This window comes from Sminthopsis crassicaudata, chromosome 1, assembly GCF_048593235.1.
Source record: "Sminthopsis crassicaudata isolate SCR6 chromosome 1, ASM4859323v1, whole genome shotgun sequence".
NCBI lineage: Eukaryota > Metazoa > Chordata > Mammalia > Dasyuromorphia > Dasyuridae > Sminthopsis > Sminthopsis crassicaudata.
The window spans coordinates 718,397-742,057 of NC_133617.1; the positions used below are offsets into that span (position 1 = coordinate 718,397).

Sequence of the window (23,661 nt, forward strand, 5' to 3'; positions counted from 1 at the left end):
CATGAAAAAACTGACATTGTATATATTGTTTCACACTGGGTCCACCATACTTGGAAAGGAAAGGGAATGGAGTTTCATGATCTTCCCTCAGAAATTGATTTGGGGGGCAGCTAGGTGGTGCAGTGGACAGAGCACCAGCCCTGAATTCGGGAGGAACTGAGTTCAAATTTAGTCTCAGACACTTAACACTTCCAAGCTGTGTGACCCAGGGCAAGTCACTTAATCCCAGCCTCAGGGGAAGAAATAAAAAAAGAAATTGATTTGGTTTTTATAATTTCTTTAGTCTTTCTAATGTACTGATGTATTTCAAAAATGTAATTGTTGTATGCAATGTATTGATGTATTTAATGTATTGATATATTTAACAAATAATATTCTATTCATTAAATTTTTTTTACATTTAACTAAATGCTAGAAATTTTGCATTGTTGACTCACTTTTACCATTATCTTTGAAGCTGGTCCTGTTTCTACAATCTGTCTCTTGACTGACATATTTAACATTTCACTATTTCCGTTTCCATTTAAAACTAACTTTTGCAGTAGTGTCTGAATTGATTATTATTTACCTTATATTATCATCTGTGAAATAATAGCATTTCAGAGATACATCTATAGCTATTAATATAGCTATAGATATTTTCTTAAAAAAAAAAAAAAAGGAAATTCCTTGGACAACTAGGGGATCAAATTAGTCAATTCTTGAATAAATACATCAAATTACTCGTTGGAAGGACAAAAACAGAAATTGAATCTCATATATTTTGGCAAATGAAAAGAAAGGACTCATAAAACAAGAAAAAGAATATAACTGATAATGGGAGAGATTGAAGAGAAATGGAGAAAAGGAAAGAAATTGTCAATCAAACAAATTGTGACATTGTTCCAATTCATTCATGTGCCATGGCATTGCTTTCTGACATAATTCATTCCACTTTCATATTTACTTTTATAATTAGGAAGTTTTACATTATGAGGAATCAAACTCTCCCCCTCAGCAATTTCCATCCATAGGTTATAGCTCATACCTCTATAGATAAATAAAACATCTTCCACATGCTGCCTCTTCAAATAGTTAAAGAGAACCACCTCTCTTCTCCCAATAAATCTTCTCTTCTTCAGGCTACTGGACACATTCCAACATATCCATGTCCTTCCTGAATTGCAGCACCCACTATCAATGGGGTAATATGACATAATACATGAGTGTGATAGAATAATATTGTGTTACGTGAAATGATGAAGGAAACAGTTTCTGAGAAACCTGGAAAGATTTGTATGAACTGATGCAGAGGGATAGGAACAGAATCAGGAGAACAATTTCTGAGATAGCAATATATTATAAAGACAATCTTTGGATGATATTTTATATACAATGATACAGAAATGCTTGTTTTACCGCAATAAAAAAAAAAACAACAACTTTTTTTTCAAAAATTTAAAAGAAAGAAAGATTTGGGAGCTGTGATCAATTCAATGACCCACCATGATTACAGGGGACTAAGGATGAAACATACTACTGACTTTCTTAAACAAAGAACTGACAGATTCAGAGTGCTAATTGAAACTTTTTTTTATTGCCCATGGGTAATACTTGAATTTGATAGGGGAAAATCAGAAATCAGTCACCTTGACTTTAATTCAATCTTGCCCTAGAAGCCAACCCCACCTCTGTTAACCTTTCTATAGAGTTCAGCTGACACTACCCAAGTTTTCTATAGAGCTTAACTAAAGCTAAGTAACCCTACTTAGAATGGGGGTATCCAGGACTGCTGGGTGTGTCATCACCACCCCCAGGATGGGTCACAGATGCAGCCTAATGCATTCTTTGCAAAAGCTCCATTCCCACAGGCCACCAGCTCCTCAGTAGATGCCACCCCTTTTGTACTAGCCAATCCCCAGGGGAATTACTCTGACCCAACTGTTCCTTGCTTTCTGGCTGGGAAGGATCTCATATCTACCCATCACCACACTACAGAGATAGTGATTGTTACTGTGGCCCCTAATGGCCATGTTCAAATCCCTGATGTGGGAATATTGACCTGTATCACCAACACTGTGGATGCTAGTCAGTGTGACTCTTCTCAAAACTGCTGAAATTTCACCTCGGCAACTTGCAGGAGCTGCATAGGTGGGACATAGGCCAGGTGCATTTATGATTACATACCCCCAAAAAAATTAATTGTAGGGAACCCATTTAGGGATTATCCTGGCAAGCTCACCCACAGTGCTAATACAGCACCTTCTCCAAAACTTCTCCATAACCTCCTCAAAACTAACATTCCAATCGATAGGATGTTACGAGATTATAATCATCCATGGAGACAAGCAACCAGGAGACTGCTACAAAATATAACTTCAGGGACCATCTGTGCGCCAAGGGGGGTATACATTCCTTTATAAAGTAATTCCTCCACCTTAATGTTTCTAAGGGGTCTGTTAGAAGAAAAGTCTCTGATTGGAGCCCTCACCCACCTGTGATTCTTTCCACTCTCTGCCTTACTCCCACAAGCTCAGGGAGTACCTATGGGCCCACTCTTGGAGGCAGAGTCTGATTCCCACACTTTAGGAGATTTCAAGTCAATAGTCATTCGAACTCAACTTTCATGCTGGCTGGAGACACTCAGACAAGAGCTCTCGGGAACCAAAGAGAGAGAGAGGCCTCTAAGAAGCCCCAAGTAAAGGAGACAAGGCTTAAAGGAGAAAATAAAGTATCTGGAGATAAGATTTGGAAAGAGACAGTAAAGAACTTAGCTCCTGGCTGCATTTTGGGACTATTGAACTGAACTGAAAAAAAGGCTGCCTCCAGAAGCTCCCCAAAGAAACCTCCTCCCAAAGAACAATCTATGATTAAGAAAAACAGATCATCATAACACAGCATCTAATTTTTTCTCTCTGCAATTTCTATCCATAGATTCTAGTTTTTATTTCTTTGTTTTAAAACTTTTAAAAAACATTAAAAAAAAACTAATTCCTTTTCAACATCCCATCTTTTTCTTGACTCCTTTGGATCCATAACACTATTCAAAATGATGTGAGGAGTGACTCCCTATTGATCTGAGTTCCTGTTGCTGTGGTGTTAATTATGGTGGTGGTTGTGGTGGTGGTGGTGAGAAGTTATTTCAGAATATCTCAAGAGTCTAAATTAATTTCTCATTACCTGGTGCATTTGCTATTCAGAATTAAGTAGCTCAAAAGCAGTCCTTACACAATTAACATTTTCAGCTAATGAGTTTTTCTAGGAACTAGCTGGGTAGTGGATGGTTCGGAGGATAAAGGGCCAGCTGTGGAGTCAAGACCTGAGTTCAAACATTGTTAGGATTACTAGGTGAGAACTCAGGTTGTCTGGACAGTGACAAGGTGAGAATTCAGGTTGTCTGGACAATTACAAGGTGAGAACTCAAGTTGACTTGATAGAAGGAGCAAGCTCATTGGCTGAAGTGGTTCTTCCCAGAAGCCCTTGCATTATCCCACGCCCACTCTCTGGGAAGAGATCTGCTGTGTCTTCTACTCAAATCTTTCAGACAGATTCTTCTTCCTGTAACGAACCGTTGTCTCCAGGCAGTTGCTGTTAACTCTTGTCCAGAGAAGTGATTTCCCTTCCTGCAGAGAGCCCCATCAAGCCTGATGCAATGCAGAGTCTTCTCTTCTTCCTGGAGTGCTGTCCTCTTTTATCCTCCCAGAGAATGTTTCAAGGTGATGACTGTCCTATGTTCTAAATCAAAAGAAAGGGGGAGATGTTAGGATTACTAGGTGAGAACTCAGGTTGTCTGGACAGTGACAAGGTGAGAATTCAGTTTGTCTGGACAATTACAAGGTGAGAACTCAGGTTGACTTGATAGAAGGAGCAAGCTCATTGGCTGAAGTGGTTCTTCCCAGAAGCCCTTGCATTATCCCACGCCCACTCATTCTCACCTTGTCACTGTCCAGACAACCTGAGTTCTCACCTAGTAATCCTAACAAAACATAGCTTCAGACACCATGAGCATTGGGCCCTCTAAAAAGATTTTGCTATTTTTAGTTTCTAGTGGTTCTTATGAACTTCCTCCTTCAAGTTATTCTTTTCTTAACTTATCTGTAGAGCAAAGTTCTATGAAGTATAAAGAATCAGGAAAGTCTAAGCTGGTATTACAATATTCCTTTTATTTCCATTGTTCTCTAAGTACTACAGAAACAATAGAGACATGTCAGACCACTTATGAATAGGTTAGCAGATGTTGTAACTATATTACTTAAAATTATTTTTATTTCCTAAAATATTTAAAAATGAATCTGTCAATATTTAACATTTTATTATTTCCATTTGCATGCTAAAATGATAAATTTTTTTTTAAAGTTTTCTGTTCCAGCTTCTATTTTTCCGTCTTTCTTTATGCTGCCCACTCTTTGACTTGATAACCATTTAGATATTATTTATATATGTGGAATCATGTAAAAATTTCCATTTTAGTCATTCTGTAAAAGAAAAGAAAGAAACAAAGAAAATGAAAATAGCATTCTTCAATTAGTAGTTAGACAATATTAGTTTTTTGTGCTAGTGGATACTCTTTCATCATTAGTCCTTGGAGAATGTCATAGAGCATTGTATTGCTGAGAATTGCTACATCCCTCAATGTACAATATTGCTCTTCATGGTGTACAATGCTTCCCAGGTTCCATTCACATCCCTTTGAATCATTATATCTAAGTCTTCCCGAGTTTTTTACTCTCTTGTTTCCTCCTGTCCCTCATCAAAAGTGTTTGCTTGTAACCACCTTCTGTCCCATAATGCACTTACTTCCATCACCCTTTCCTCTTGTCATAACACAATACCCTCCTATTTTCCTGCAAGGAAGAAGTGAGAGACATCCATACCCAAATTGAATATGCATGTTACTTCCTCTTTGAGTTAATCCTGCTGAGATTGAGATACACTCATGCCCCTGGTCTCCTCCTCCTTCCCTACTATGTTGCTATGGGCCAGAACTCTGAGTTTGAAACAAGGATTCTTACAAGGCGCTAAGTCAGTGGAATTAGTTAGATAATGGTTATCTAGATTAGTATGGTGATTAATAGCTCTCTAGTTCAGTACATGTACTTAGTACTTAATATGAGTTCTACAAGACTCACACCTATGATGATTTAATTATAGTAGAGTCTAAAACAAACAGCAGGAAAGCAGAGACACATTCATTCCAACATCCACTGTTGTGGTGGCTGAGGCTGAAGCACAACCCCAGGGACTCAGGGCCAGATTCATTCACTCCATCTCACACCACCATGGAGGCTGGCCTCCTGCAATTCCCCCACTGAGACCAAGGCCTGGTCTGAAAGACTTTCTAGAAAGCTGCCCAAACCCAGGCAAGGAGAAAATAAAGAATTTGGACTATAACACCTGGCTATTCTCCCTGTGATTACTGAATTGAAACAAAGGCTGGCCCAGAGACCTCCAGAAAACCCATAAGAACATTACACATTGTAACAGCTTTTTTGTCAGATAATTTCTGCTAGTCCATCTCTCCATTTCCTTGTCTTGTTTACTCTCTGCCTTCTTGGTTCCACCTTCCAAAATAGATTTTCATGAAACAATTTCCTAAAAATGATACAAGAGGAAGGATCTAGAAACATTGTGATAGATTAGATGATTAGAAAGAAGAGTTAGAGATGAAATTTTGGTAACAATATATTCAGTCTTATACTTGGTTTCACTTGCCAAACCAAGAAAGGGAAAAGCATTGTGGTACAATGAACTGATGAACATTTATTAAGAGCTTGCTATATGTAGGACACTGAACCAAACGATTGGAAGCCAAAAGAAGAAGTAGACAGTCTCTCCATTAAGAATCTCACAATCCAATGGGAAAAGCCACAAGAAAACTAATATGTATAAATTATATACATAAATTTTAAGTTATACATATATATATATACACATATATGTATTGTGTGTATGTGTTTGTGTGAATAACTTTGAAAATAGGGATGAATTGTTTTAGAAAACCTGACAAAGAGATGGCACAGTATATGGAACACAGAGTTTGCAGAGTCAGAAAGACTTGAATTCAAATCCCAGGTCAGAAACTTAGTTAGCTAGATGACAATGGATATGTTACAATTAGCATCACCTGTAAATTGGGGTAGAGAAGGAAATGGCAACAGAACAAAGTGTCTTTGCCAAAAAAAAAAAAAAAAAAGTCAAATGTACTCTCAAAGACTCTGATTGATTGATTGATTGAGGCAGGGAATAAGTGGCAACTTTTTAAAAGCCTTTTGTAATGGGAATTATTGAGGTGTTGATTAGAAAAGGATGTCACTGAAGGAAAAAAAATTTTCATAGAAATCTTAGGGAAAATTGCACATACATATATATGTAAGGGGATGCTCATATGTTCAGTTTTATAGTTTCTCTCACACTTTCTATATTCAGTTTCTTAAGGATTACCATTCACCTGGATTTAAACCCTACTGTGTAGGGGGAATACGAAAACACAGAGAAATGGATGTGCCTCAGGCTTGTCTTTAGACACTAATTTTCTTTATTGGGTTTGAGTCCAAAGTAACAAGGATCATCCTTAACTATTTACACAAATGCCAATGTCACAAAAAGCTGAGTGACAAAATATATGCCCTCCCCAACTTGCTTGCTTCCTTTCTTCCTTCCTCCCACCTTCCCTCCCTCCCTCCTTCCTTCCTTCCTTCCTTCCTTCCTTCCTTCCTTCCTTCCTTCCTTCCTTCCTTCCTTCCTTCCTTCCTTCCTTCCTTCCTTCCTTCCTTCCTTCCTTCCTTCCTTCCTTCCTTCCTTCCTTCTTCCTCTGACTTTGTGTGACTATGTATAAGTGACAAGTTCCCTTGATATATAAAACAAGAATAGTCTAAAAGATCTCTCAGATCCCTTCTGGTCCTGTTTCTGTGAATCTGTGATCATGCCTGCTTGGTGCTAGACTCCCAGAGTTGGAATCAATGCACCATGGTGCTCCTGGAGCAAACTCAGGAATGGGATGTCATTTCAGCAAAATCTAAAAAACAAATTATCCTCCTTGCAAAAATCTGTTTCCTTTTTCTCATTCTTTGACTTCTGGCTTTTCCTAATAGTGAGCCATTAACATCAATGTCACACCAGGGTCACAGTTCTTGAGATCACATTGGAACTCAGGGCTTCCTAATTCAAGTCTCATGTTCTCTAAGCTGCACCACTTAGCTGCCCCCAAGATGATCTTCTGTGTACTCTGAATGTGTTTTATAGTTTCCCAAGTTTTTAGTTCAGCTTTAATAACTTCTGAAGGATAAAAATAAACAAGTATAAAACATCTCAAAACCTGATTTCTTAAAAATTATTAAATACTGAATATTTCTCATTAAAATTCAAGATAATCATCATCTTTTGCTACACTTCATTGCTGCAGTCTATTTTTAAACTTCATAAAACCTTTCACCAGCTGTTGCTCAGTGACTGAGAAGTGGTCGTATGTAATCCTACCCTCAAGATCATCCCCCCAAAGAGGGTTTTTGACAACTTTTCAACAACAACAACAAAATGCAATGAAGATTGGTCAGGTATCCAAGATGGCAAAAATGAAGACCTCTTCTCCTCTAGTTTGAGAAAGTATCCAAAAAATTGAACTAAAATTAAAAATTATTATTTAAAACTTTTAAAACTAAATAAATGTAAAAGAAAGGAAATAAATAAACTTTTAAATATCATCTGTTACAAGTTTGTATGTCATTTGTATACAAGTTTATATGCCTGGATTCATCAAAACGGAAAACTTAAGACTTTTCAAACAGTTTAGGTACAGTTCTATGGAGCAGATGTGTGCTCCCTTTCCTTCTTCCTCCTCCTGAAAATATAAGTTTTATGAGAGCAAAGATTATTTGGGTTGGGGAGGAGAAGACTGTTTTTTGGTATTTCCCCAAGTGCTTAGAACAATGTGTGTAACATAGGAAGTACTTCATAATGCTGATGGACTCAGCCTTCCTTCAGGAAATAACCTAAATAATAGTTTAATAAGTAACTTCAATAGAAGCTCCTATCCCAGGATACATATTACAGTTAGTCAATAAGCACCTTCTCTGCTGTGATAATCACTAAGAATATAAAGAAAAGCCAAAAAATAGCCCCTGCTCTTGAGTTTATAATCTAATAGAGAAGGGAAAGGAAAGAGCACTTGCAATCAACTCTGTCAAAGCAAGATTTAGACAAGATAAACTGGAGATTATTGATATCACCGCAATTCTATCTCATCACCTAAGAGAGTTCTCTTCCTTTTTCCTTCTTATACTAAACACACACACTCTTCTTCATTTTCTCCTCCTCTCCCTCCTCTTCTTCTTCCTCTCCTCCTTCTCCTCCACCTGTTCTTCCTTCATTTCTTCCCCTCTCCTCCTCCTTCACCTCTTCCTAATTCTTTCTCCTTCTCACTCCTCTCTTCCCCCTACTCTTACTCCTCTTCCTCCCCCTCCTCTTCCTCCTTTATCTCTACCTCCTCATCCTCATCCATTAAAAGCAGCTCAATGGCACAGTAGATAAGGTTCTGGCCTGGACCTGAGTCCAAATCCAACCTCAGCCACTTCCTAACTGTGCGACTCTGGACAAACCATTTCCTCTCCTCACTTATAAATGAAGATAATAACAGCATCCACCTGAGGCTTATTGTGAGGGTCAAATGAGACAATCTTTGCAAAGCACTTGGCAGCTGTCAGGTATTATTGCAATGGGCAAAAGATTGGCCCCTCCTCAGTCCTGGGTCCGGGGGGCCTCAGGCTTACAGGAACGTGTTGCTTAAGGTAAATTAAGGGAAGGTAAAGTGCTTGCTCAAGTATGTGCAGACAGAATACTTGCCTAACGATGTCAGATACCCCTGACCTGTTCCAATACTCTATGTCAACATCTGCCACTGTGCATTCTTCTGTCACCTGTAAGCCCCCCTATCTTTCTGCCTGTAAGTGGAAAGTCCAATGTTTATCACCCAAAATAACTGCAAGGCTGAACGAGACTGCTTTATGAGGCTGTCTCTACTTCTGTTCCTGAGGGAACGCTCCCGGGAGGTCGCACCGGCTGTAAATAAACGCTCTCAAAATTACCAACTCCTCGGCTGTCCTGAATGTTATTGCCTGGGCTATTTCATTCTAAAAATGTTAGTTACTGTTATTATTACTATTATTATTCTCAGATTGCTACCAACATAACGGAAGTCCAAAATGCACAGTAAAGAAAAAAACCCGGCTCCTTTTATTTGTTGCAGCGTTTTATGGTTCCCGACTCTGAAAGAAAAGGAAATTGATTTCCTGAAGTGATCCAAAAAAACAAAACCAAACAAACAACAAAAAAAGCCAAACAAACCCAAAACCAAACGGGTCCAGTGGTGCTGTTCCTTCACCTCAGAAAATACAAAACACTAGGAGAGTTCTACTCAATCCAATCGACGCGCACGTGTGACGTTTCTGCAAAATTCTGGGCTCCAACACTCCTCAGGGGCCTCACCATTGCCTGGGAAAAGGCTGGTGCGACACGGCTTGGAGAAGCAGGGTGTGCACGTGGTACCGGGGAGGGACCGCTTAATGCTGAGGACTAAGGACACGAGGAAAGGCTTCCCCTTTGGGCAGCACATAAGCTAACAAAGGCGGACGCAGCGCCTGCGGCGGCCCAGAGCCGGGGCTCAGGCCAGGGGAACAGAAGAAGCCACACGGTTCCGGGCCTCCCGGAGCTCCCGGGCTGACGGGGAGACGCAGAGTCCGTGCGGTTCCGGGCCCGGAAAGCAGCCGGGCCTCATCGTGTTCCCGTCGCGGCCGCGTTAGAGAGCAGCACGGGCTGTCCCGAGCGCAGCTTCCCGGGCCTCCATTGTCTCCGCAGAGCTGCGGGCAGAGGCGAGGCCTGTCAGAGGGGAGCAGCTCCAAGCTCCAGCAACCAGTCAGGGAACCTTTATTAAACGCCTGTTGTGTACCGGGGGAGGCGGAGGAGACAAGGGGAACGGGCTCGGAGCTCCCCCTTACAGACCCCAAACAGCCGCGACCCCGGCGAAGGGAGGGAGAAGCCGGAGGCGCCGCCGGCGGTGACTTCCTCGGGCTGGCGGATCCCGCCCACAGAGACCGCAGCCGCCCAAGTGAAAGCCGTTGGCTCCTCGAGGAAAGCCGGGGGAAGTCGGGGCCGCCCCTGACAAGCAGAGCCGGGACCTTGCCACAAACGCCGGGGTGACCGAAGCTAAGGTTTCCCAGCAGCCTGTGCGCCCGTGACCGCCGGACGACAATTCCGGAAAGCCGCGGGCTGAATTGTGGGCCTGAAGAAAACCTTTCCAATCCCCGGACTGAGCGAGCCCTGCGGTTTGTGTCACTGCGCACGCGTGGCCCCGGCTCCCGCTGTTAGCTTCGGGCAGGAGGAGGGTCCCCTGGCTTCGGTCCTGACAGTGCGCACGCGCGTGGGCACAGCTGAGCCCCAGTCCTTGAAGCCTGTCTGTGGCCGTGGTGTCTCGCACACGCGTGTGTACAAGCTCCTGAGTGTGCGCTAGTACTAGCGTTCGTGAGGTGCCTGTGAGTGTGTGTGCAGCCCCCCATCGCCCGCAGCCTCCCCTCCCTCCTCGGGTCCTGCCACCGCCCCTTTCAGGAGCGCCCCCTCCCCCACGGCGGCTGAGCCCCTGCCGCCTCCTCTCCTTGCCCTCTCTCCCCTCCCCCACGTGGCGTCCCGTCGTTGCTGCAGCTTGGTCTCCTGTCTCGGGGTCCCCCGCCCCCAATTCTTCTCCGGTCACTCCTGCATCCTCTGTCCGGCTCGGAAGCCCTCTCCTGGCCCGGCCCAGCCCGTGGCTCCTCCTCCAAGAAGCGTTGGCCCAGCCCCTTGGAGGGTCATTGCTGGGGGTGGGGAAAGGGGGGGACCGCATACCTCGGGGTCCCGGCAGGGGGAAGGGCCAGAGGCCAAGGTGACCTCAGCCTCTCTCGGGGGCCGGGGCTGAGCCGGGCTGTGGGGCTTCCCATTGTCCCGGGGCTTCCCTGGCTGTGGCTGAGCCCTCCCCACAGGCTGCCGCCCTGCCGGTCCCGGGGGAGGTTTGGGCTGCAAGGAGCCAGAGGCCCCGGGGATGCGGTTTTTTCCTGGGCTCGGGGTCTCCCTGGGTGAGGCCAGGAGGGGGCAGTGGCTGGCAGCCCTGGCAGTGCTTGAGCCCCCCCCCTCCTCAAGGGACACTGGGGGGATGACTCAGGCCCAGGGCAGGGGTGAGACTTGCCTGGCTCCCTGGGAGCTTGTGGTTCTTGATGACTGGGAAAGAGAAGCATCTGTTCCCTCCAAACACTTGGGGGCTTCCAACTAGATTTGTCCCAGGTGGATGGTTCCAAGTGCTGGAGCCCGCCCTAAGTTGGATGCTGTTATGATTAAAAGGTGAGAATTCAGGTTGTCTGGGCAATTCTCTAGCTCAGAATTCACACCTTTAGTTCCAGCCTTTAGGGGGAGTTTACACCTTTGAACAATATTACTTTGATGACTGGGAAAGAGAAGGATCTGTTCCCTCCAAACACTTGGGGTCTTCAACTAGATTTATTCCAGGTGGATGGTTCCAAGTGCTGGAGCCGGCCCTAAGCTGATGCCAACAGACCTTTTATCTACTTATAATTGTGTTGATTGGCAGAGGGCCTCAGAGAGTGGGGGAACTCTGGGTAAGGTATAAGAGTCTTCAGGCCAGGTGGAACCTGATGACAATGACTGATTACCTACCTCCCTTTGGTGTTCTCACCTCTCCGGAGAAGTCAAGGAGGGCCTGACCACCTGTGTTCTGTTTACATGTCAACAGCAGGGTACTTATACTTAACACATGTGTTAACACCATTTGCTGTGGGATGCTCTGCTGCCCTAGTTACCACTTGCTCAGTGTGCTGTGCTGATGTAATCATAGTGAGGTATTTAAGGGCTGAGAAGATTGGAAACAGACACTTCATCTTTGACCGTCCTGGTGGCTCTCTTACCTCCTTCACTCATCCACTAAGGCCAAGGCTGGTTCAGAGATCCTATAAAGAGCTAGTCTGGACACTACTTTTTTGGCACCCAGTGTGGGCCTCTAGCAAGCATAGTGTATTTTGTCACCCCCATTGGGGGCTCAAGAGAGCACACTATATTTGTTGCCCAAGTGAGAGTCTGGACCTGAAGCCCTACACTCAACATCTCAACTGACAGGAGTGGTGAGTTCAGTGGAGAAGTCTCCAAGACCCGTGAAGACTCTGCTCATCCCCAGGCAGCAAATGGAGCCCAAGGAGGATGTGACTTCTGCCTTTCTCATGGCCCCCTTTCAGGAACTGGTGACCTTCCAAGATGTGGTTGTGGACTTCACCAGTGAGGAGTGGGGGCTTCTGGAGCCTGCCCAGAGGGCCCTGCACAGGAATGTGATGCTGGAGAACTATCAGAACCTGCTCTCTGTGGGGATTCCTGTTTCCAGACTGGATCTGATCTCTGTATTGGAGAAGCAACAAGGAGACCCAAGTCCCAAGAGCAGAGATTCCAATGGGTCTCATCAAGATTTCCTTACTGAACATCAGAGAACTCACAATGGAGAGAAACCATTTGTGTGTAAGGAATGCGGGAAAGGTTTTAGTCATAGGAACAATCTCACTATTCATCAGAGAGTTCATACTGGAGAAAAACCATTTGTATGTAAGGAATGTGGAAAAGCCTTCAGCCAGAGAGGAAGCCTCACTGTACATCAAAGAACTCACACTGGAGAGAAACCCTTTGTATGCAAGGAATGTGGTAAAGCCTTCAGCCAGAGAGGATCCCTTACTGTACATCAGACAACTCACACTGGAGAGAAACCTTTTATATGTAAGGAATGTGGAAAAGCCTTCAATGGGAGACGATGCCTTACTATACATCAGAGAACTCACACTGGAGAGAAACCATTTGTATGTAAGGAATGTGAAAAAGCTTTCACTCAGAGAGGACACCTTATGGTACATCAGAGAACTCACACTGGAGAGAAACCCCTTTGTATGTAAGGAATGTGGGCAAGGTTTTACTCAGAGACACAATCTCACTTATCATCAGAGAGTTCACACTGGAGAGAAACCCTTTGTATGTAAGGAATGTGGGAAAGGTTTTAGGCAGAGGAACAATCTCACTATTCATCAGAGAGTTCATACTGGAGAGAAACCCTTTGCATGTAATAAGTGTAATTAATAAGAGGTCTAGACTTATTACTCCTCTGAAAATTCATACTGGAGAGAAACAGAATTTGTTGAAATAGAGAGATTTCAGACCGGATCTACCCCTTCACTGCCACTTGAGAATTTATATGATTCTGGCAGCTCAGTAGGAGAAAAATCTGTTCCTCTTAAAATAACTCATCATGGCTCTTTTTAGTTAACATGCCTCCTGCACTTCTCAAGCTGGGCCTTTTTCATCCCTGCGTAATCCAACGCTTGAAAAAACTGACATCTTATGTATTATTTCCCACTCAGTCCACCATACTTGAAGAGGGGAATGAGTACCATGGTCTTCCCTCAGAATTTGATTTGGTTTTTATAAGTTCTTTAGTCTGATTTCTAATGTATTGATATATTTAAAAAATGTAATTGATAATCTAATGTTTTGATGTATTTATTGTATTATTGTCTTGATATATTGACATATTCAATAAATGATATTCTATTCATTTTTTTTACATTTTATTAGTATATGGTTTTTGAGCAATCATTTATCCTATTGGTACCTGCTTTAGCTGTATGCCAGAAATTTTGGAATATTGACACACTCTTAAAGTCTTTAAAACTGTTCCTGTTTCTACAACCTGTCCCTTGACTGATATATTTAACATTTCACTATTTCAGTTTCTGTTTAAAACTAACTTTTGTAGCACTGTCCCAATTGATTATTATTTAACCTATATTATCATCTGTGAAGGAAGTTATTAGCAGTTTATATATATGTACATATATACATACACACACACATACACACACACACACACACACACACACATATATATACATATATATATATATATATGTAATATTCTTCTCTAAAATATATTGCTTTCTGGGAGCAGGTTTCTTGGGGGGCTTCTGGAGGCAGCCAGTAATCACCACAAATGGAGCCAGGGATTAAGGTCCAAATCCTTTATTGTCTCCTTCCAAGACTTGTCTCTTTTCCTGGGGCCTGGTTAGCTTTAATAGAGAACTATCTCTGTCCTTGGTTTTGAGAGCTCCTGCCACTATTCCTTTACTTCTGCCAGCTTCTGCCTCTTGTTCCCTTCAAATGTCTCTGAATCCAAATGTTTGTACTTCAGCCTCCAGCCACAAAAAAAGGTGCAAAATGGAATGAATTTGTCTCAGCCTCAGAAAGTTTCTAGTGCCCTTGTCCTTTCTGGCCCTGACAGCTCTTCCTTATATGTTCCACACAGAATATACACCAATCATTATATCACTAGAAAACCAATATTTGTTGTAGGATTAAGTCAATGCTAAACTAGATTTAACTACTGTCTCCTCAATTCTACTTAGTACCTTGTTTCTAATTCTGGCCGAAAATATCTCTTTGTAGCATTAAATCAATCATACTAAATCATACTAAATTAAATAACTATTGTCTCTATCAATTCCACTGAGTTAGCACCTTGTTTCAAGTTCTGGCCCATAACATCCATCTATCCATCTATCCATCTATCCATCTATCCATCTATCCATCTATCTATCTATCTATCTATCTATCTATCTATCTATCTATCTATCTAACTACAGATATACAATTTTCTTTAAAAGAAAAGGAAATTCCTTGGACAGCAAGGAGATCAAATCAGTCATTTCTTGAATAAATACTTCAGACTACCTTGAAAGGACAAAAACTCAAATTGAATCTCATATATTTTGACCAATGAAAAGAAGGACTCATTGGAAAAGAACTGATACTGGGAGACATTGAAGGGAAAAGGACAATGGGAATGGCAGAAGAGAAGATGGACATTTAGTGTCACAGAAGCAACAAATATACCCATATATAATCTTTATTGTATAATCTTCAAAAGGTGTTCAAAGCTAAAAGGACCTGGTGTGATATAATCCATGCACTCATCAAGAGTGTTACATGATGAACAAACAAGAAAAGCATGTCAGGTACTATGCTAAGAACTTGATGAGATATCAGAGTGAGATGTTAGGATTCCCACCATGGCTGGTGATCCCATCCATGAAGGAAATCCCTATGTACTCAACTGCAATCTCTTCGGGGACTTTAGAGACAATTGGCCTACTTACATCTCAGTTACACTTGCCTGACCTTTCTAATGGACCCTTACAGGGTCCAGTGCAAGCAGCTCCACTATCTTTAGATAATTGCCAGCTGATATGGAGAGACACAGAAAGTGGTGATTGGAAGGGGCCAGATAGCTTAACTTCTTTGGGAAGAAGGTTTGCTTGTTTTTCTACAGATGGAGAAAGAATCAGATGGGCACCAATGAGCCATATTTGCCTTGTCCACTGGAGAGAGACAGAATAAAGAGAAAAACCTCAAAACAAAGGAGAAGACCTAAGAACCAAATCTGCAGGAATTATTGGATTCCCTAACACAAGATGAGACCATTGAAGGACTTGAAAACCAACAGGAGTCATTGGATTCCTTGAGATGAAAAATTGTTGATGAGATTGTTACAAAACTTCAAAACTTGCAGGAATTATTGGATTCCTGACACATGAACTAATGGACAATAGATTCCTTTTGGACTATTTCTAGGACTTAGTGACATGTATATTTCCTCATGTTGATTCATGTTATTTGTTACATCACTACTAGCCTATGTTATGTTACTATCTCTTATGTAATTATGTGTAGTACCTCCCATATTGATGGATTTATCTATACCTGTTTTAAGTGTGAGCCCTTTCAGAAACTCATTAATCTGATTTGATTTCCCATTTCCTCAGGTGTTTTCATCTCCCTTCCTGAGATGTCAGGGAGGGTGTCATCACCTCTTTTTATGGTGTTTTCACAACTTTTTTGAGCAGTCAGAGAAGGTGATCACCTTCTTTTTGGGGTTTCTCACCTCTTTGAGAAGTCAGGTAGCTCATTACCATCTATGTTCTAAATCAAAAGAAAGAGGGAGATGTTAGAATTCTTACAAGGTCCTAAGTCAGTGGAATTGATAGAGACAATGGTTGTTTAGCAGGGTGCTTAATAGTTCTCTAGTTCATTAATGTACTTAGTACTTATTAGAGTTCCACAAGATTCACACCTTTAAGAGAGCATATATAAGGAGAAGCCCACTAAAGGACAAGCCCAGTAAAACACAAGCCCACTATAGGAGGAGGAGTCAGATTCATTCCATATTTCACCTTTGTGCTGGCTGGGGATTCAGAGGGAGCTAGAGGCTGAAGCTGGCAGAGGCAAAGGACTGGCAGCAGGAACCAAGGAGAGAGATAGGCCTCTAAGAAAGCTAACCGGGTCCAAGGAGACAAGACTTAAAAGGAAACAATAAAGGATTTGGACTTTAACTCCTGGCTGAATTTGAGGTGATTATTGAACTGAACTGAAACTAAGGCTGCTTCCAGAAGCCCCTCAAGCAATATATTTTAGAGAATTAAATTACAGCTGTGACTCTTACATATATGTCAGAGGAACTAGGCCCTTCTCAGTAGATGTTCTTGCAATCCTTTGGCTCCATCCCCAAGTCTCAAGTCCACTCCCACTCCCATCTCTCAGAAGACAGCCATGGCTCCTTCTTTAGTGAGATGGGTGAGGAAGGAAAAGGAGTAAGCATTTGCCAGGTTTCTACCCCATCCCTGGGAGTGCATGGAGTATTCAAGAAGGACCTACACCGCTGCTGTGGAGGCTGTGGAGGGCTTTCCAAGGCTGCTCATCCACATCTGGAGTTCACCTGACTCCCAGTTCTCATCTGTGACTCCAAGAAGCTCATACCCTGAGCAGTGGCCACAGCCTTATGAAACCACCTGGACACACAGGCCACACTAGGTTAGAGTAAGTGACAGACCCATCAGTGAGTCAGAGACATGTCTACTCCAAGCCTGGGAAGACTTATCAGAATGGGCTGCTGACAACAATGTGTTCCAATGTCCATGATGGCAGCTGCAGCAGGTTCTAGGAAAGACTTAGAGCTTGGTCAGACATGGAAGATGCCAAGGTCATCCCTTCCATCCTGGATCATCTCTGGTCATCCAGCCTTCTGTCTCATCCCTGGTCCTTGGTGACTCTGGAAGAGAGAATAAAGCTGAAGACTGCATACAATGCTGCCTCACTTAAATCCAAGTTACACACAAGTCAAGATATCCCCCATGATGTCTCTGGCCCTATATCCCAGATAGTGTGCTAAGTGCTTTTGCCTTATATCATCTCATTGATCCCTCAGACAACCCTTAGACATAGAAGCTTTTATTTGCCTTATTTTGCAGTTGTGGAAACTGAGGCAAATGGAAGAGGATCACATAGCTACTAAGTCCTGGAGACTATTTGAATCCATATCTTATTTTTCCAAACCCCTCACTATTCCAGTCACACTCATCTGTCTCAAACTATCCATAATAAGGCTTTTCTCAGTGCTACCACTAAGCCATAAAATCCATATTTCATGTCACTAATATGACATGAACAACCAGATCTCTCTGCCCTTTTCTGTAAAGTTCCCTTTTTGCTCCTGGTTCTTTGCTAAATCTTTTTGAAACTAAGCCTGCTTCATTTGGCATTACAATTACAATAAATTTTGCCTCTTGACTTGGAGATGAATTCAAGCCTGCTGATTCTTTTGAAAAGCCTCACCACATAGGTCTATGATCCCAAATTGTTGGGGTCTCCTTTTGAACCTCAACATTATGTCAGAGGTCATCCTCCCTTCCAGCTAGACCCCTGTCCTCTCCAACTTTTGGTTTCTGTCTTTCCCTATTTCCTTTGTCCTTTGCTTCCTCCTCAACTTCAGCTCATCTTGGGGTTCAGTCCCCCTGAGATCATCCTCACTGTGCTGGATTTCTCTTTTACCCATCCTGATGCCAAGTGCTGTGGTAGGTTACTACTTAGCACTTCGACAACAAGACCTGCTTTCATTCTTCTCCCAGGTGTTTATAAGCAATGTCACCCTGAGTAACTCTCCTAATATTTCCTCAGTTCTCTTATCCATAAATTGGGAACATAATTATCTCTACTTGGCAGGTATCCCAAAGAAATCATTAAAAAGGGAAAAGGACCCATGTATATATAGAAATGTGTGTAGCAGCCCTTTTTGTAGTGGATTTACATATAAAGTATAAAATATTTTCTTTTATCATCACATCCCAACTAATCTTCACTATATTGAATATATTTCCTTTCTCTCTCTTCCATCCAGCCATTTTTGCAACTAGGGAAGGAGTGGGTGGTAGTTTATATAAACTAGCAACTGTTATAAAGCTCATGAAAATTTGAATCCCGATATAACTGCTGAAAAAATCAAACATTAGTTTGATAATACCTCTTTCATGGTTAAAATTAGAATCATGGATTCCCCTGTGTGCTGTTATGTTAACAGTTCCCCCTTTTTATCTTTTAGATAAAAAAAATGCTTTCTTGAGCTGCAACTTCTGAAAGGATGGGGGGATATGGAAAGAAAAAAACTTTCTTTTTCTACCTTAGAAAAACAAAACTTTTAATCTTATCAATTGCTTTTACAATCAATTTTTCTTGACACTTGTTAAAATCTGTATAACTTTTTACAACTTTTAATAAATTCCATAGCTACAACTTGAAATATCCAATTTCATTTTTGTAGACTCAACTTGGCTGTACTAGATACATAGGAAAAGAGATAGGCCTTTCCCTTCTGTCCTTTAAGTAAATTTCTTTGTTTAAGGAAAGTTGTTGTGTCCCACACTCAGTCTCCACAGTTCTCTCTCTGGGTACAGATCTCTTCATGACAAGACCATCAGAACTGGCCTGAATCATCTCATTGTTGAAAAGAACCATCTCCATCAGAATTGATCATCATATTATCTTCTTGTTGTTCATTTCATTCAACTCACTTCACTTAGAATCAGTTCATGTAAGTCTCTGCAGTTCTTTCTAAAACTATCTTGTTCATTATATTTTATAGAAAAATAATATTCCATTACTTTGATATATGATTTCTTATTCAGTCATTTCCCAATTTATGGGCATCTGCTCATTTTCCAATTCTTTGACACCACAAAAAGAATTGCTACAAAATATTTTGCACATGTGAATCCTTTTCCCTCTTTTATGATCTCCTTTTTATGATACAGACCCCTTAGTGACACTGTTAGAGCAAAGAGTATGTTAGGATTACTAGGTGCTAACTCGGTTGTCTAATTTTCTAGCTCAGAGTTCATAACTTTAGTTTAAATCTTTAAAGGAGTTTTACACCTTTAAAGAAGCTAGCTCATTGGTTGTAAGTAGTTCCCACAAGCCCTTGCAGTACCTACAAGCACATTCTCTGGGTGGATAAAAGGAGACAACATTGAGTGGACAGAGCAATCTGGAAGGAGGCAGTCTGGAAGAAGTTTGAGTCTAGAGGACAGTCTGGATTGGGTCAAGGACAAGACTTCCCAGAACTTCAGGGAAGCTGGAGGAGATTCAGAGCCAGGATTCAGGAAGAGGGAGATTCTACCTTTCTGCTGACTGGAGGCTTTGGATTCAGAGGGAGCTAGAGACTGAAGCTGGCTGGAGAGATTCTGACAGGAAAAGATTCAAGACTTTGAAAGACACATTACAGAACTAAAGCCAAGGCTGCCACCCCAGAAGCTCCGCAAGAGATCTCCTCCCAGAGAATGATCGCAAATCTAGAGACAACAGAACATTACAGGTATGCATGCTTTTATAGCTCTTTGGGCATAGTTCCAAATGGCCTCCAGAATGGTGGGATCATTACACAGTTCCACTAGCAACACATTAGTATCCAAATTTCCCCCCTTCCTCTCAAACATTTATCATTATATTTTTCTCTCATTGTAGCCAATCTGAGAGGTGGGAGTTCATATCTTAGAGTTCTTTGAATTTGCATTTCTCTAATCAATAGTGATTTAGAACTGTTTTTCATATGAAAATAGATGTTTGTGGCAGCTCTTTTTGTTGTAGCTAGAAACTGGAAGATGAATGGATGTCCATCAGTTGGAGAATGGTTGGGTAAATTATGGTATATGAAGGTTATGGAATATTATTGCTCTGTAAGAAATGACCAGCAGGAGGAATACAGAGAGGCTTGGAGAGACTTACATCAACTGATGCTGAGTGAAATGAGCAGAACCAGAAGATCACTGTACACTTCAACAACAACACTGTATGAGGATGTATTCTGATGGAAGTGGAAATCTTCAACATAAAGAAGAGCCAACTCACTTCCAGTTGATCAATGATGGACAGAGGTAGCTACACCCAGAGAAGAATGTAAATTGTTAGCACTAATATCTGTCTGCCCAGGTTACATGTACCTTCGGAATCTAATGCTTATTGTGAAATAAGAAAATGGTATTTACACACATGTATTGTATCTAGGTTATATTGTAACACATGTAAAATGTATGGGACTGCCTGTCATTGGGGGGAGGAAGTAGAGGGAGGGGGGGATAATTTGGAAAAATGAATACAAGGGATAATGTTATAAAAAATATAATAAAAATGTTTTAATACAATTGTTGCAATGTTATTGCAAGAAATTTAAGCTACATCAATAAAGTAATTCCATCAAAAACAAAAACAAAAACAAACAAACAAAAAGAAACAACCAGCAGGATGATTTCAGAAAGGCCTGGAGAGACTGACATGTACTGATGCTGAGGTGAAATGAGCAGGACCAGGATCAATATACACTTCAACAACAATACTGTATGAGGATGTATTCTGATGGACCTGGCCATCTTCAACCATGAGATGAACCAAATCAGCTCTAATAGAGCAGTAATGAACTTAACCAGCTACATCCAGAGAAAGAACTCTGGGAGATGACTATGTACCACTACACAGAATTCCCAATCCCTCCACCTTTGTCCTCCTGCATTTTGGATTTCCTTCACAGGCTAACTACACTGTTTCAAAGCCTGATTCTTTTTGTACAGCAAAACAACTGTTTGGATATATATACATATATTGTGTTTAACTTATACTTTAACATATTTAACATGTTTTGGTCTACCTGCCATCTGGGGAAGGGGGGGAAGAGAGGAAAAGTTGGAACAAAAGGTTTTGCAATTGTCAATGCTGAAAAATTACCCATACATATATCTGGTAAATAAAAAGCTACAAAAAAAGAAAGAAAGAAAGAAAGAAAGAAAGAAAGAAAGGAAGGAAGGAAGGAAGGAAGGAAGGAAGGAAGGAAGGAAGGAAGGAAGGAAGGAAGGAAGGAAGGAAGGAAGGAAGGAAGGAAGGAAGGAAGGAAGGAAGGAAGGAAGGAAGGAAGGAAGGAAGGAAGGAAGGAAGGAAGGAAGGAAGAAAGAAAGAAAGAAAGAAAGAAAGAAAGAAAGAAAGAAAGAAAGAAAGAAAGAAAGAAAGAAAGAAAGAAAGAAAGAAAGAAGAAAAAAAGATGTAATGAGGACAGCTTCCTGGGCCTCCCATTATCTCCAAAGAACTGCAGGCACTAGCAAGCAATAGGAGCCAGAGGCAAGTTATGTCAGATGTGACATAATTCCAAGCTCCAGCAATCAAGTCAGTGAACCTTTATTAAACACCTATTATGTACCAGGTGAAGGCAGAAGAGAGAAGGGAAAAGGTGGCTTGAAGCTCACCATTACAGACACCAAACATTCCCAGATGGGACCCCTTCCCTGTGTGGGTTTTCTGTAAATTATCTAGATTTTGTAGTTCTAACAGAGGTAAAGATGATGGTCTTTTTAATTATTTTTTATGCTATGATACCGATCCATGACACTTTGCTAAATGTGATACAGAACTTACCATCAATATGGATGTGTGTGTGAAAGACAGAGAGAGAGAGAGAGAGAGAGAGAGAGAAAAAGAGAGAGAGAGAGAGAGAGAGAGAGAGAGAGAGAGAGAGAGAGAAGAGAGAGAGAGAGAGAGAGAGGGAGGGAGGGAGGGGAGGGAGGGAGGGAGGGAGGGAGGGAGGAGGGAGGGAGGGGAGAGGGAGAGGGAGAGGGAGAGGGAGAGGGAGAGGGGAGAGGGAGAGGGAGAGGGAGAGGGAGAGGGAGAGGGAGAGGGAGAGGGAGAGAGAGAGAGAGAGAGAGAGAGAGAGAGAGAGAGAGAGAGAGAGAGAGAGAGAGAGAGAACATGTAACACAGATTTTCCATAGTTTTCTTGTGTTCCATTGTGGCAGCTAACACATTCACTTTTTGGCTTAATGTAATTCTTGGAGGTTTTTGTTTTATTTTGGCTTTTTTGAAGATAATTGAGGATAATTCTTGCACATGCTTGTGAAACATGTTGTTTCAAAATAGTTGGTAACTGATAACTCAGAATCTTGATGGTAGGCATTCCTGGAAAATGGGGTTACAGGTTTAGTTAGTCCTGGAAAACTAAGGTTGTAGTTATAGAAAAGCAGAACTAAGAGCCCTTTTTGTAGTGGTTAGAAACTGGAAAATGAATGGATGCCCATCAATTGGAGAATGGTTTGGTAAATTATGGTATATGAATGTTATGGAATATTATTGTTCTGTAATAAGTGACCAGCAGAATGAATACAGAGAGGCTTGGAGAGACTTACATGAACTGATGCTGAATGAAATGAGCAGAACCAGGAGATCATTATACGCTTCAATATTATATGAGGATGTATTCTGATGGAAGTGGATATTTTCAACAAAAAGAAGATCTAATTCAGTTCCAATTGATCAATGATAGACAGAATCAACTACACCCAGAGAAGGAACACTGGGAAATGAGTGTAAACTGTTTGCATTTTTGTTTTTCTTCAGGATATTTTTACCTTCTGAATCCAATTCTTATGGTGCAACAAGAAATTCATTTCTGCACACATATATTGTATCTAGGATATACTATAACATATTTAATATGTATGGGACTGCCTGCCATCTAGGGGAGGGGGTGAAAGGAAGGAGGGGAAAATTCAGAACAAAAGTGAGTGCAAGGGATAATGTGGTAAAAAAATTACCCATGCATGTGTATTGTCAAAAAAAGTTATAATTATCAAATTAATTTTAAAAAAAGAATTAAAAAAAAGCAGAACTAACACCTTAAAGGTGAGATCAAAGATATTTCAGAGCTACTCAAGCTCTTGAGAAACATAGTGACTGCAGAAATCATTAGTTCCATGATAGGCAGAGCTCATTCTGGCATTGAAAATGAGGACATCAAAACAGAAAAGATTTCCTGTCACATAATCCCTCAATGGGAACAACTGTGGAGTTGTTGAACTTACCTGTGGGATGGTCATATGCTTGGCCATTATTCTCCATTTTCCAGAAGGAAGTTATTCTTGGTAATAAATTGTTGCAAGATCTGACTATGACATCACTCTCTGACTTAATTTCACACCATTGAAGAAAGTGGATTCTACTCCATTAGATCTGGTAGAAAGATCTTGGGCTTTTTCTGGAAAGTATCACAAATAAAAAGTCTATAGAAGGGGCAGCTAGATGGCACCAGCACTGAAGTCAGGAGAACTTAAGATCAAATCTGGTGTCAGACACTTAGCACTTTCTAGCCTTGTGACCTTGGGCAAGTCACTTAACCCTAATTGTCTCAGCCAAAAAAAAAAAATCTATGAAACCTGATTTCTGGTGAATTAATTATTGATGGTGAGTGAATTTCTTTTATAAC

At 41.4% G+C, this 23,661-nt stretch overlaps 1 protein-coding gene and 1 gene segment (V, D, J or C); one reads left to right on the top strand and one right to left on the bottom strand.

Annotated features, from left to right (window-relative positions):
• The window catches only part of LOC141552161 (uncharacterized), a 37,856-nt gene extending 27,952 nt beyond the window's left edge, over positions 1-9,904 (top strand). The window contains exon 5 of the mRNA XM_074284633.1: positions 9,702-9,904. Within this exon, the coding sequence (XP_074140734.1) occupies positions 9,702-9,904 (203 nt within the window). The remainder of the gene's footprint in view (positions 1-9,701) is intronic.
• The window catches only part of LOC141556155 (immunoglobulin lambda variable 9-49-like), a 1,090,947-nt gene that overhangs the window by 690,067 nt on the left and 377,219 nt on the right, over positions 1-23,661 (bottom strand).